Source organism: Emydura macquarii, unplaced genomic scaffold (genome assembly GCF_026122565.2).
Source record: "Emydura macquarii macquarii isolate MOO-44397 ecotype Brisbane River unplaced genomic scaffold, CSIRO-AGI_Emac_v2 contig_3062, whole genome shotgun sequence".
NCBI lineage: Eukaryota > Metazoa > Chordata > Testudines > Chelidae > Emydura > Emydura macquarii.
In genome coordinates, this window is record NW_027133199.1 from 4,270,273 (window position 1) to 4,283,150 (window position 12,878).

Here is a 12,878-nt window from a genome sequence, read left to right on the forward strand (position 1 = left end):
TTTAACAGCAACATTCATCATTTAGCTAGCAATGACTTATAGACAATACCATAGATTTTTAGTAAATTACATTCAATTCTTGATACAAGGTTTTTACTTAAGCAATTTCTGCTTGTTTATAACCAAACTTTAAATTTAAAGTATTGATCTGGCCAGAGGCACATGTAGCGTCCCAATTCAATGGTGCACAATGCCTACTCCTTCTCACTCTCCCGAGGAGGGCACCGACCACCTGCACCAGCACCCTCTGCCCCAGGCACACTACTCCAATACTGGCTGCAATCCTAATCCTGGACTAATGTGATTTGCCCATCCACCCCTCCATCATGATGCCATGTTGCAAATAGCTTCCAGAATCCAAGGTTCCCTGAATTCTGTGGCAACACAATACTGAGTACTGCAGTAAACTAAAAGTTACACAGAAACTTTAATGGGTAGAAAAACATTCAGACAAGCGTTATTAAATATCAAATTAATAAGAATCACTAACCTTTACTTATCTATCTAGAGTCTGAGTATCTAGTATGATAGTATTCAAGTGCTTCCCAAGTTAATTAGGTAAATATATTGAGGTCCTAATGGACTTTATGCTATTTTCTCCTCTTCTACCTTCTCTGATTATAGAAAGCCTTGATTGGGATAGTGATTTTTGTGTGGTAGTTGTAAATATTCCATTTATGGTGAAAAAGCTTAATTAAAGAGGAAAGTCTTGCAATATGACATAAAGGTGTTTAGACTCTGTGGTTGCTCAATCTCCTCTGGAGATTCATTCTAGAGTTAATAGTCTTCAGTCAAGAATGTTTTACATCTCCAGTGCTTACATGGTTTCCCCTGGGCTTTATGAGCTGACCTGTCCCAAACAGCCACAGCTATCTTGGTGGGGTGTGAATGGAGATGCAATTTTCAATGTAGCTGGTACCTGATACGATAGCGCCTTTGTATATCTGGACATAGATAAAAATCAAGACCAAGATCTGTTTATCTTAGTCTTTTTTAAAAAAAAGATGATATCCATCCACACAGTATTTGAGTGCTTCCCAAGTAAGATTTAGATTCCTAATGGACTTAAGGAGGTTTCTGCTCTTCTCACTTCCTTGGTCAAGGAGGTTCTTCTTGGGTTTAGCTCCTTCCTTATTTTCTTTCTGACAGCAGAGGTGAGCTGGGAGCCAGAGTAGGGATCAAAGTACAAGAGTGATGTGCTCACTGCTGCCTCTCCTATAGAGGAAACAGGCAACTGCATTCTGTGCAACTGGAATCTTTGCATTATTTTCCTAGTCGGAACAGATTTTTATATTGCATGCATGTGCACACATACAAAAAATTATTTTCTGGATTCCCTTGGCCCCATTTCAAACTAATGCAAAACGTCGAGTTAGCTGGAGAATTCATTGTGTGGGTGCTGTTGAACTCATAAAGTCATGCCGCAAAATTTAGGCTCTATGTATCGTACGATAAATCAACACTTAAATACATATAATTACATCCCTCATCTTAGCCATGCTATTGACTATCACCCAAATTTCAATACTTAGTAGAGATAATTAATACAAATATCATATTAGCCCTAAAACAAAAAAGAGATGTTCCTTGAGTAGGATGCTTGTAACTTAAAACTGAAAGAAGACAATTTACAATGAGTATAAAACTGGTATTTAGATTATTCTATGGAACCACATACAAATAGTAAAAGCATGCACTTTGAAAATACCTGTTATTTGCCTATAAATATGCATAAAATTTATGTCATCTATGTTCTCAAATCTGAAGAGATTTAGAAGTGAGAGTTAAAGTTTTTTTTCCCTGTCTTGCAGAGTTACAATGCCCTGATTTGCACTGAAGAAGTCTTTTGATTGTGTATTGTCTGATTTTCTTTTTCTTAATTTTGAAAGGTTTGACTCTAGTTTGCCAATATAATACAAAATGCATACACAGGCATTAATCTTAAACATATACCCACATGAAAATTTCAAGCTGAGAAACAGTATGAAAACACACTAAGATCATGCCTACACTATGGGCACTACAGCTATGCTGCTGTAACACTGTAGCGTAGCACTTCCTACAGTGATAGAAGCAATTTTTCCATTGCTGTAGTTAATCCACCTCCCTGAACAATAGTAGCTAGCTTGACAAAAGCTTTCTTCTGTTGATGTAGAAGCATCTATACCAGAGTGTAGCAGGGTGCTACTGGCCAGGCTGGACTAGCCCCTGCTACTGAGCCCTAATTAAGGATAATTGGGAGCCAGCTGAGCAAGCTGGCAGAGAAGGAGGGAATGAGGAACAGCTGTAGAATCAGGAAGGCCTATAAAAGCTCCAAGGAAGAGAGGGGCAAGTAGACAGAGCAGGAGGGCTGAGCACCCTGCTGACTAAGGGCTGAGTCTGTAAGGCCCCTGAGACTGCTTGGAATTGTGTATATAGAAGGTGGTGGGTAACCCATTGTAAATAAAGTGCACTGGTGGAGCACGATGTGATGGTCTGGATGTGATTTGTGGGGACCAAGGGCCTGAACAACAAGGGGGCCAGGTGCAAACTGCTCCATGTGGGGGCTTGTCCGGGATCTGAAGCCAGCGATGCAGGTTGGCGGCCCAGGAATGGAAGACACCCTACAATGGCTGTTAAAGCAGCAAGCGGAGATGCAGAAGGCAATACAGGGTTTCCAGCAGACCTACCAGGCGGAGAGGCAGGCCTTACTAGTGTGGCAAGCCAAGCAAAAGAAGGAATTCATCAGAAAGCAGGCCAGTATGCAACAACAGTTCCTACAGTGAGTGGGAAGTCCTGCAGTAAGGAAGGGTAGTCGGCCCCCAGGTTTGGGACTGTGCAAGATGGGCCCAACTGATGACCCGGAGGTCTTGTTTGGAACTTTTGAGCAGGTGGCCATGGGTGCTGGTTGGGAGAAAGCAACGTGGCCCTACGGCTGCCCCCCTACCTCACTGGTGAAACCCAGGTGGCTTACATGACCCTGAGCAAAGCTCAGGCAAGAGACTATGAGGCGGTAAGGGCAGCCATCCTTGATCGGGTAGGACTCTCAGCGGAGAAGTACCACCAGAGGTTTAGGGCAGCCTGTTGGACTGGGAGCATGCAGCCCTTGGCCTTTGCCCAAAGGCTTACTGACCACAGTAAGGCTACTGTGCTCAATGGTATGAATCTTTCATACCCCACATGCTGTACCTAAGTCAATTAAAAAAAGTTAAGTGTAGATCAGGCCTAAAGCGATAACTGACAAATTTGTAACATGCAAAGATAAACCCTAGAGGCCATCCCCTGCAACATGGCTGTAATGCATGGAGCTGCTGTTTGGGAACGCCAGATATGAAAGTTACTTCGTGAGTCCTGCACGGAATTGAAAGAACAGGCCCCAGAAGTGAGGCAACATCCTCAGTTTCTAGTTCTGGTATGAAAAGGAGCTCTGTCTGCACCCCTACTCATACAGCAGCATTAACCGTTAAGCATGTAAGGACCTGTCTACACTGCCCTGCAGTTCAGACTGTGGAGGTGTGAATAGCAGTCTGTACCAAAGTGCTGTGCTGTAAATCTCCCACGTGGATGCTGCAGACACAAACTATAAGGTTCTTACTTCATGTTAACTTAGTCCTCTTCAAATAGGACTACGTTAATGCAAGCTAGGAACCTTATAGTTTATGCCTGCAGCATCCATGTGGGGGATTTACAGCACAGCACTTCGGTGTGCACTGCTTTGTACATAATCTGAACTGCGGAGTAGTGTAGACATAGCCTAACAGACTGCAAATTAAACCCTTTAGAAGAGAAAGAGGCATGAAGAGGTTCAAGAGGTGTCTGAGATTAAGAAGTTTTACACAGCCAGAAAAAAAAATTTCACTGTATTACCTTTAGGTGGAAAGTAGGACTTGCTTTCTGCCTTGTGAGGCCAGTCTACTACCAGGGGGCCAAATCGTCTGAAGCTAGCAGTAATTTCATCTAAAAAAAACCCAAAAAAACAACAGGTATAGTAGTTGCAATTAAAATAATTGACAGTTCAAAGTGAACAGTGAAAAACACTGTCAAGCAAATGAAGAGTTGATGCTTTGTTCCTTTTGTCTATACAAAATGACAGTTTCTTGCAAAACAAAATATATAAAATAAACACGACAAAAATATAAAATATGTTTTCCAATTTTAGGAACATATTTACACAGCATGCCCCAACTAATTTTAAAACCTAATTTTAGTTTAATCAAATTTCTTTGCATCATTTAATACAATAAATATTTCAGAGCAATATGAATGGCTACAGAAGATCAGTCATTTTAATTTTCTAAGACAAAATAAGTGGCTTGAGTTTAGCAACCTAAAGCTTTTACCAGCCCATTCAATAGCCTACAGTCCAAGCCCTAGTGGGCACGTGTCCATATCATAAAAACCACCACAATTACTGGCGCTATTATTAGCAGTCTCAGCAGAGGCTAAGTGCAGAATGTGCATGCAGACTAAACTGCCTTCTCATACTGAGAAATGGTCCATCCATAACAGGAGACAGGCCTATCTTTTTCCCCATTTATATATTGACAAGGGGTTAGGTGCTACAGGTCATGCTACAACACACTGCACAACTTTGCCATGGCTTACTACCCCAGTCATGCCTTCCCATCTGCCATTGCCCCTAAAGGGCTTACACAAGGAGGCAGGAAAAAATAGGGTTGACAGTCTTCAAGAGGCATAAAACAAGATTATTTGGCCTACAGTTTCTGAATCTCTTTGTCAGCAGATCAACAGGCAGTAGAGAAAAAGGATCTTTCAGTGTGCCCTTATTCAGGATTGTACACAAAGATGTGATAATGAATAACCCCAACAGAAGTTTTGAATCTTGCTTTACATAATTTTTATTTATATTTGTGTGTGTCAGAGAGAGAATGAATGAGTTTGTTTTAATCTGTTAAGATTTATGAATAATTTTGTACCAGTATTGATGGATGGTCCAAAAATATTGCAGAAGGCAGCGATACCCCCTTTTACAGCAAATCATCATCTCGGACACCTTCAAACTCATTTTGTTTGTGATCCACTCTATGATTTAATTTTAACCTAGTCAATGGACATTTGTCTACATTACAAAACAAATGCATAATTTAGCTCTTATTGACTATCTGCTCAGGAGAAGCCCCATAATAGAACAGGAGTACCACAGATCAGGACTAAGGTACATTAGTGAAGCTGTTCCAAATACAACAGAAAACAATTTATGATTTAGTCAGGGTTGGTCCTGCTATGAGCAGGGGGTTGGACTAGATGACCTCCTGAGGTCCCTTACAACCCTAATCTTCTATGATTCTCTACAGATACAAGCGGTTAACTCCCATCTTTATAAACCCCTTTAAGATGCTTGCTTCAAAAGTATTATATAAAGTGTAAAGTACAGTTATTAATATTTTGCTTTATTCTAGTAGAACAGGGAATGGGAACAAATGTGTATAGTATTATACATTTAGCCATAGCTCTCAAATTTTGGGCATGACAGCCTTTTTAAAAATAATAATAATAATTAATAATAAAAGGACTCCAGTAAATCAGAGTTCTTTCCTATTCACTACAAGAATACCATGGGTTATTTAACTTTTATCTGGAAAGTCTCTAGAGATGGGCAGAAGAGATCTGCCTAGTTTGTAATATATCATTCAAAGAAACAGCCTACCCACTAACACTGCGTGTAAGCAGGAACAGAAACCCAACCCTGGTGTGGAACTTGAACTCCACAACCTACAGGACCAAAAGTATGAGGGAAAACAGTTATATCAACACCAAAATTTCAGGATGTCACCTACTAAAATTATGTTTCATGATATCAGGACAGACACACTTTGAATATTTTAATAGCCTGCTGTTTTGTATGGCATGTAGGGATGTGGGCCACAGAGGAAAGACTGAAGTTAAAGAAGTCAAAGTAAAAATCACAAGATTGCCACCAATATCATGAGTCTGAAGTACAACAATCTGAAGACTGACAGTGGTAACTTGACAGGCCACTTACACATAACAGTCTATGTTGAACTATCTATCCGATTAATTCAGCTGAAGATACAGCAATCCAAATGCTGCAACAAGTTCTCTGCCTTCGTGTACATAAAACGTATAACTTAGTATTATTGTTTTTATTCTCTGAAAATAATGTATATCATTTTCTTAAAGAATAATTTTTTTAAAGAAATATTTAAAGGCAGGTCACATTGAGGACCAAATTCAGCATAAGAAGTGCAATTCCCACTGAAGTCAATTAGAATTGTACCCACTTACATCAGGAATTATTTGATCCTGTATGTCACTTGAATTAATTTATTTAACTTTAAAGAGAATAAACAGCCTTTCTTCCCACTCCAGACAAAATTCTATTCCGTTTCAGTTAGCTCACCTTCATCAATATCTGGTGGAAGGCCACCAACAAATACTTTCCTAGAGAAACGTTCTATCCGTTCTCCATTCTGATGAGCTGAATAGCATGTAGGTGAATTCAAGACACCAACTTGATCACTATGACCATCATCCAACAAACCATCATCTATGGGGAAGAGGGAAGAACGACCTAAAAAAAAAAGATTAAAAAAAATAATGCTGTAGTTGGTTCTGATAATCATGTAGTAAATCAAACAAAGTGAAAGGCAAAAAAAAATTTAGTATAAAGAAAAAAATAAAATGAAGACAAACACTCATAAGAAAGGAAATTCACAATTGCCAAATGCCATGCTTATAAGTAGAACATTTAATATTACATTTTTTGTTTCTTTGCTCCCACCAACAGTAAATAGTTTGTTTTTAAACAAAGCATCTTCTTTATTAAGTGACCATGTTAAGACTTATGCGAATTTTCGCTTGTGTATTCTTTTTAAGTGACAAATCTGAGGAACTGTCCCAGATTGAGGTGTCAATAGAGATCATTTAGGAACAAATTGATAAATTCAACAGTAAGAAGTCATCAGAACCAGATGGCATTCACTCAACAGTTCTAAAGGAACTCGTACATGTAATCACAGAACTACTAACTAAATCAGCTTCTGTACCAGTTGACTGGAGGATAGCTAACGTGACACCAGTATTTAAAAAAGGCTCCAGAGGTGATCCTGGCAATTACAGGTTGGTAAGCATAAATTCAGTACCTTGCAAACTGCTTGAAAATATAATAAAGAATAGAATTATCAGATACATAAATGAACACATTTTGTTGGGGAAGAGTCAACACAGCTTTTGTAAAGGGAAATCATGCCTCACCAATCTACTGGAATTATTTGGGTGGGGGGGGGGGGGTGTAAACAAACATGTGGACAGGGGTGATCCAGTGGATATAGTGTATTTGGACTTTTAGAAAGCTTTTGACAAGGTCCCTCACCCACGGTTCTCAAGTAAAGTAAGCAGTCATGGGATAAGAGGGAAGGTCCTGTCATGGATCAGTAACTGGTTAAAAGACAGGAAACAAAAGGGAGGAATAAATGGCCAGTTTTCAAAATGGGAGAGAGGTGAATAGTGGTGTCCTCCAGCGATCCATACTGGGACCCATGCTGTTCAACACATTCATAAGTGATCTGTAAAAAGGGATAAACAGTAAGGTGGCAAAGTTTCCAGACAATACAAAATTATTCAAGATAGTCAACTTTGGACCTAACTATGAAGAGTTACAAAGGGATCTCATGAAACTGGGTGACTGGGCAAAAAATGGCAGATGAAATTCAGCACTGATAAATGCAAAGTAATGCATATTAGAAAATGATGGGGTCTAAATTAGCTATTACCACATAAGAAAGATATTGGAGTCACTGTGCATTGTTCTCTAAAACTATCTGCTCAGTTTGCAGTGGCAGTCAAAAGAGCTAACAGAATGTTAGTAACTATTAGAAAAGGGATAGATAAGACAATAAAATCATAATGCCACTATATAAATCTAAGGTACACCCAAACCTTGAATACTACATGCAGTTTTGGTCACCCCATCTCAAAAAAGATATATTAAAAATGTAAAAAGGTACAGAGAAGGGCAATAAAAATGATTAAGGATATAGAACAGCTTCCATATAAGGACATATTAAAGATTGGGACTGTTCAGCTTGGAAAAGAGATGACAAAGGGGGGATATGATAGAGGTCTATAAAAGAATGAATGGTGTGGAGAAAATGAATAAGGAAGTGTTATTTAACCCTTCATATAACAGAAGAACACATATAACAGAAATAACCCAATAAAATTAATAGGCAGCAGGTTTAAAATAAACAAAAGGAAGTACTACTTTACATAACGCACAGTCAACCTGTGAAACTTGTTGCCAGGGGAAGTTGTGAAGGCCAAAACTATAACTGGGTTCAAAAGATAAGTTTATAAGTTCATGGAGGATAGGTCCATCAATGGCTACTAGCCAAGATGATCAGGGATGAATCCCATGCTCTGGGTGTCCCTACGCCTCTGACTGACAAGAGGCTAGGACTGGATGACAGGATGTAGTCAGATGGTGTAGCCTACTTCTGAGTCAGAGGGGGAGGAACCACCCCCCTACCCAAGTGGGCAGTGCCAGACCAGCCTCATCCCTCCCACTGGAAGCAGATGGGCAGGAAAGGAAGTATAAAAGGCAGGACCTCCATCTCAGTTGTGACCTAGACAGCAAGGGAGATGGAGGTATATGGTTTGCTCCAGACTGCTGCCTTTGAAGATGGGGCCAGAGATGTCCTGCTTACTGAGGAGCCGGGGCCTGCATGGGAACCACCAGGACTGCTGCTGGCCACCCGCCTTAGGGTAACCAAGGCCATTCCGTGAACCCACCTTTGCTGACGAGCCCCAAGATGCTCTGCCCGCTGGGGAGCCTGCAGGGGAACTGCTGGGAGTACCATTGGCTACCTACCCTAAGGTAACTGAGGATGCTCCGTGGGCCGGGTACATCCTGAAGACAGGATAGGAAGTAGCCTGGGGCGGCCATCTGCAATTCAGCTGTGTTGGGGCCTGCACTCCAGTCAGCACATAATGGTTGGATTCCCCGCTGACCCAGTGGCGAAGCACTCCCCTACTGTTAAGGCCTGGGCTGGGATGCAGTGGAGTTGGGTGGGCCCGCGTCCCCTTATCCCCTGCCACCCTACTCTTGGGGTGGCAGCACCCCACTATAAGCCAAGAGGCCTGCATTTGCCTGTCATCTACTTGAGCCAAGACCCCAGGCTATAGACTGATCCCTTGCCCAACCCTGCCTGAGGGCCGGGGCTATAGACTGCTGCTTGGCTCTGTTCCTGCCTAAGGGCCCAGAGCCTATAGACTGTGTGCTTGCCCTGCCCTGCATGAAGGCCAGGAGCTATAGACAGTGCACTTACCCTGTCCCGCCAGAGGGCTGGGGCTATAAATTGCATAGTTACTCTGCCCTGCCTGAGGGCCAGAGCTCCCCTAATGGCCCGTTGGCTAATTCCTCCCTTGTCAAGAGACAGTGACATAGTGAGGTGGTGTGGTCTCTCTCTAACCCAGAGGGGGAGGGACGACCGACACCTGACTATGCAGGGGATGGATTACTTGATAATTGCCCTGATCTGTTCATTCCTTTTGAAGCATCTGGCATTGGCTGCTGTTGGAAGATAAGATATTGGACTAGATGGACTATTGTTCTGACCCAATATGGCCATTCTTATGTTCTCATGTATCACTGGCTCATCTTTAAGTTGAGGTGATGGGATCTATCAAGTGAATGAACATGTTGCATATTACAGTTGCTTAGAATTTGATTAGGCTGAGGGAGAAGAAATAATGTATGCTCAGTAACAAATTCTTAAAGTACAAATGTCATTTTTTGAAAAAAAATAAAATGATGCTAGTGAACTGGGGATTCTAAGAAAGCAGAATGATATTGTAATTAGCATGCAGAAAACAACTCCTGACAAATTATCTAGGAAGACACTAATTAGATCTATCATACTTGCTGTTCATTGCTCAAAGTATACTGTAGGATTTGAAGATAGTTGAAACCTCTGAAAGTTCCTGACATACAGCAATTTTGAGGGGTGAGAGAGAGGTTTCAGAGTTAACACCTTATGAGGACAAACCGTGGCAGGGATTTCAAGATGATACAGCTCCACCTTTCTTCCCAGATACAGCATGCTCAAAATTTATGAATGCTACTTCAGAAATAAGACTAGAAATGTTGCCAAATAAGAGTACTGCTACAAAGTGATCAGAAGGAATAAGGAAGTGGTAGAGAAAAAGGGAGGAAGCAAGGGATGATTCCTTCTCTTCAATTTCAGAGAATACTCAGCACACAACTCAGCTTTTCAGACTGTGCACTGGGGCCAGGATTTGTATCTCAGACAACCTGAAAACACGTACATTATCTGCATAGAGATTTATATTGGATTCATAAAGTTTTCTTTGCAGTGATAAAAGTCAGAGATTTACTTTTTGTAAAATGAAAGCTTAACTTTGGGGTTGGGTCCCCAGTTTCTCAGAAAAGTTGCCTACTTGCTAGTGGTGAGTGGATTTGTCAAGCCCTGCATAAAAGTATAGCCTGTTCACTATTTTTTTCCATTTCATTAATATAATTATAGTTTATTCAAATAGATTTTTTGGAAGAAGAAAGTTCCTCCTCCACCTTAAAAGCTCCTCTGCAGAGATTCTGCAGGAACCCAGCTCAATGGATTTGGAGGGGCAAAAGCCAAGTTCTGCCAGATTCTCCCACTCCAGAGCCACAGGCTGCAGAAGAAAACATTACCACACATGGGAGTCTGCAGTAACTAAGCTGCTGCCCACACTGCAATTTAGAACCTTCAATCTTAAGTATAGCTGTTAGGAAAAGCCCTTGAAGAATAATTCTGAGAGGAGTTCAGGGGCCATTGGGGATTGTTGGGGCCAGGCAACCATATAGAAACCATTCCTCTTCAGAGGATCATTCAAGAACAATGGGATTATAGGGGATTTGTGGATTTGAGGGAGGAGGTTAAGGAACCTCATTATTTGTCTTGTTTTAGAGGCCCCAATCAGGGAGCAGAGCCCTATTATGATGGCACTGCATGCACAAACAAAATTGATCTTTGCCCCTGCATAGATTACAATCTAAGTATAAGAAGAGATACCCGGCAGATACAACAAAAAGACAAGGAGAGCATAAGGTAACAGTGGGACTATTTAGGTAAGTATAATTAGCAGCAGTCACAACACACTAATGACTTAGCTACTGTCGAGCATTATGCTGGACCTGCACAGAGGTGATTTTTAAGGAGAGATTAAAAGGAAGATAATATAGTGACTGAAGATATTTGCATGGAACTCCTTCCATGCATAATAAAGTGGTGAGGGAGAAAGCACAAAGGCATTTGTGGAAAAACTTGACTAATGGGCAATGAAGGCTGGCATCTTTGAAGTAGAGGTGGAGTTGACAGCTTGATAGCATATAAAATATGGTAAGTAGTTTAAGCTTTTAAAGTGAGGACAAGTAGTTTGTATTTGATGTGGTAAAAAGGGAAAGCCAATGGAGGGTCACAAAGGGAGATAACATGGGAAAAGCCATAAGACAAGAAAATTATTTTTGTAGAAGTATTTTGAAAGGATTTAAGGCAGTGGTCCCCAAACTTTTTACCCCTTACCCTCACTTACCCTTGTCCGAGCTCCTCCACCTCCAGCTGGGGCTGGGAGTGGGCTGAGGCCACGGCGGGGGCCGAGCGCCGAGATCAGCACCGTGGCTGTGGCTGGGCGCCAAGGCTGGGCCTGGAGCAGAGTGGGACTGGGTGGTGCTCCCTCCCTGCCCCTCATGTGGACTAGCCCGGGCCTGGCCGCACCTACCAAGTGTTCCTCCCTGCCCCCCTAGGGGGGGCATGCCCCACAGTTTGAGGAACTCTGATTTAAGGGGTCAAGATTGCTTTTTTCAAGGCTGGAAAGGAGGAGATTGAAGCAGTTGAGACGTGAGTTAATGGGGATCTGGAAGAGAGCTCCAGATGTGGGGAGAGAGGAAATGCTAGCTCTTAAAAGATGTTGTACAAGAAGTGGCAAGATTTAGACATGGACTGGACATATGGGTCTAGAGACGGATGAATCAAAGATGATGTCCAGATTACAGGACTATGTGACATGGAGGATTCGTGGTTGTCCACAGTGATGGAGAGAGGGAGAAAAGCCTGGAGGGCTGGCAGAAGCAGAAAACTTCTGGCTTTTTGAACATAGGACAGATGTTCAAAGCTCACCCAAAGGGAGAGAGAGTTCACAGGAAACTCTACAGACTGAAATTAGCAGAATTTCCACTGATTTACATGGGTTATTTTTAGGTAGCGGACAATCAGGCCTTCATCTAAACTGACTGAATATTAGGGTATGTCTACATTACAGCAGCTACAGCAGCACGGCATTGCAGCTGTGCCGCAGTAGCATAAATGCTTCCTATGTTGACAGAAGGTTTTTTTTTTCTGTCAATGTAGGTAATCCACTTTTCTGAGAGGCTGTAGCTAGGTCAAAAGAATTCTTCAATCAACCTAGCTGTGTCTACAGTCAGGGTTAGGTTGACCTCATTATATTGCTCAGGGTGCAAAATTTTTCACAACCCTGAATGATGTAGCTAGGTTGACTTAAGGTGTACATGTAGACTGGGCCTTAGTTAACTTTGTTGTATCTCTTTAAGCAGATACATTCATTTGGAACAACTTCTTTCCTTCAGACTCTACCCGAACCAAGCCCAGACCTCCTCCCCCCAAAAACAAACAAAAAACAAGGAAATAAACCAACTAACTGGATTGCCTTATTTTGTAAATACTTTCTTGAAGGCAATAATTAATATGTTGACAATTATAAAAGAATGAATTTTTTAAAAAAGCACCTGAATTAAACTTCCATTGAAGGAAGACATCTTTCTTTTGTTCATGAGATTTAAGTTTTTAATCTATGTTGAAACAAATTATTTATAATTTTCAAATCCAATTTTGTCTAATGGAACA

At 41.3% G+C, this 12,878-nt stretch overlaps 1 protein-coding gene across 4 annotated transcripts in view; it reads right to left on the reverse strand.

The window, feature by feature from the left end:
- Positions 1–12,878, reverse strand: part of CPEB2 (cytoplasmic polyadenylation element binding protein 2) — a 96,253-nt gene that overhangs the window by 29,167 nt on the left and 54,208 nt on the right. For all 4 annotated transcript variants that reach the window (XM_067530290.1, XM_067530288.1, XM_067530289.1 and 1 more), the window contains 2 exons: positions 6,362–6,532; positions 3,847–3,936 (listed from right to left, as the gene is read on the reverse strand). In XM_067530290.1, coding sequence (XP_067386391.1) covers positions 3,847–3,936; positions 6,362–6,532 — 261 coding nt within the window. The remainder of the gene's footprint in view (positions 1–3,846; positions 3,937–6,361; positions 6,533–12,878) is intronic.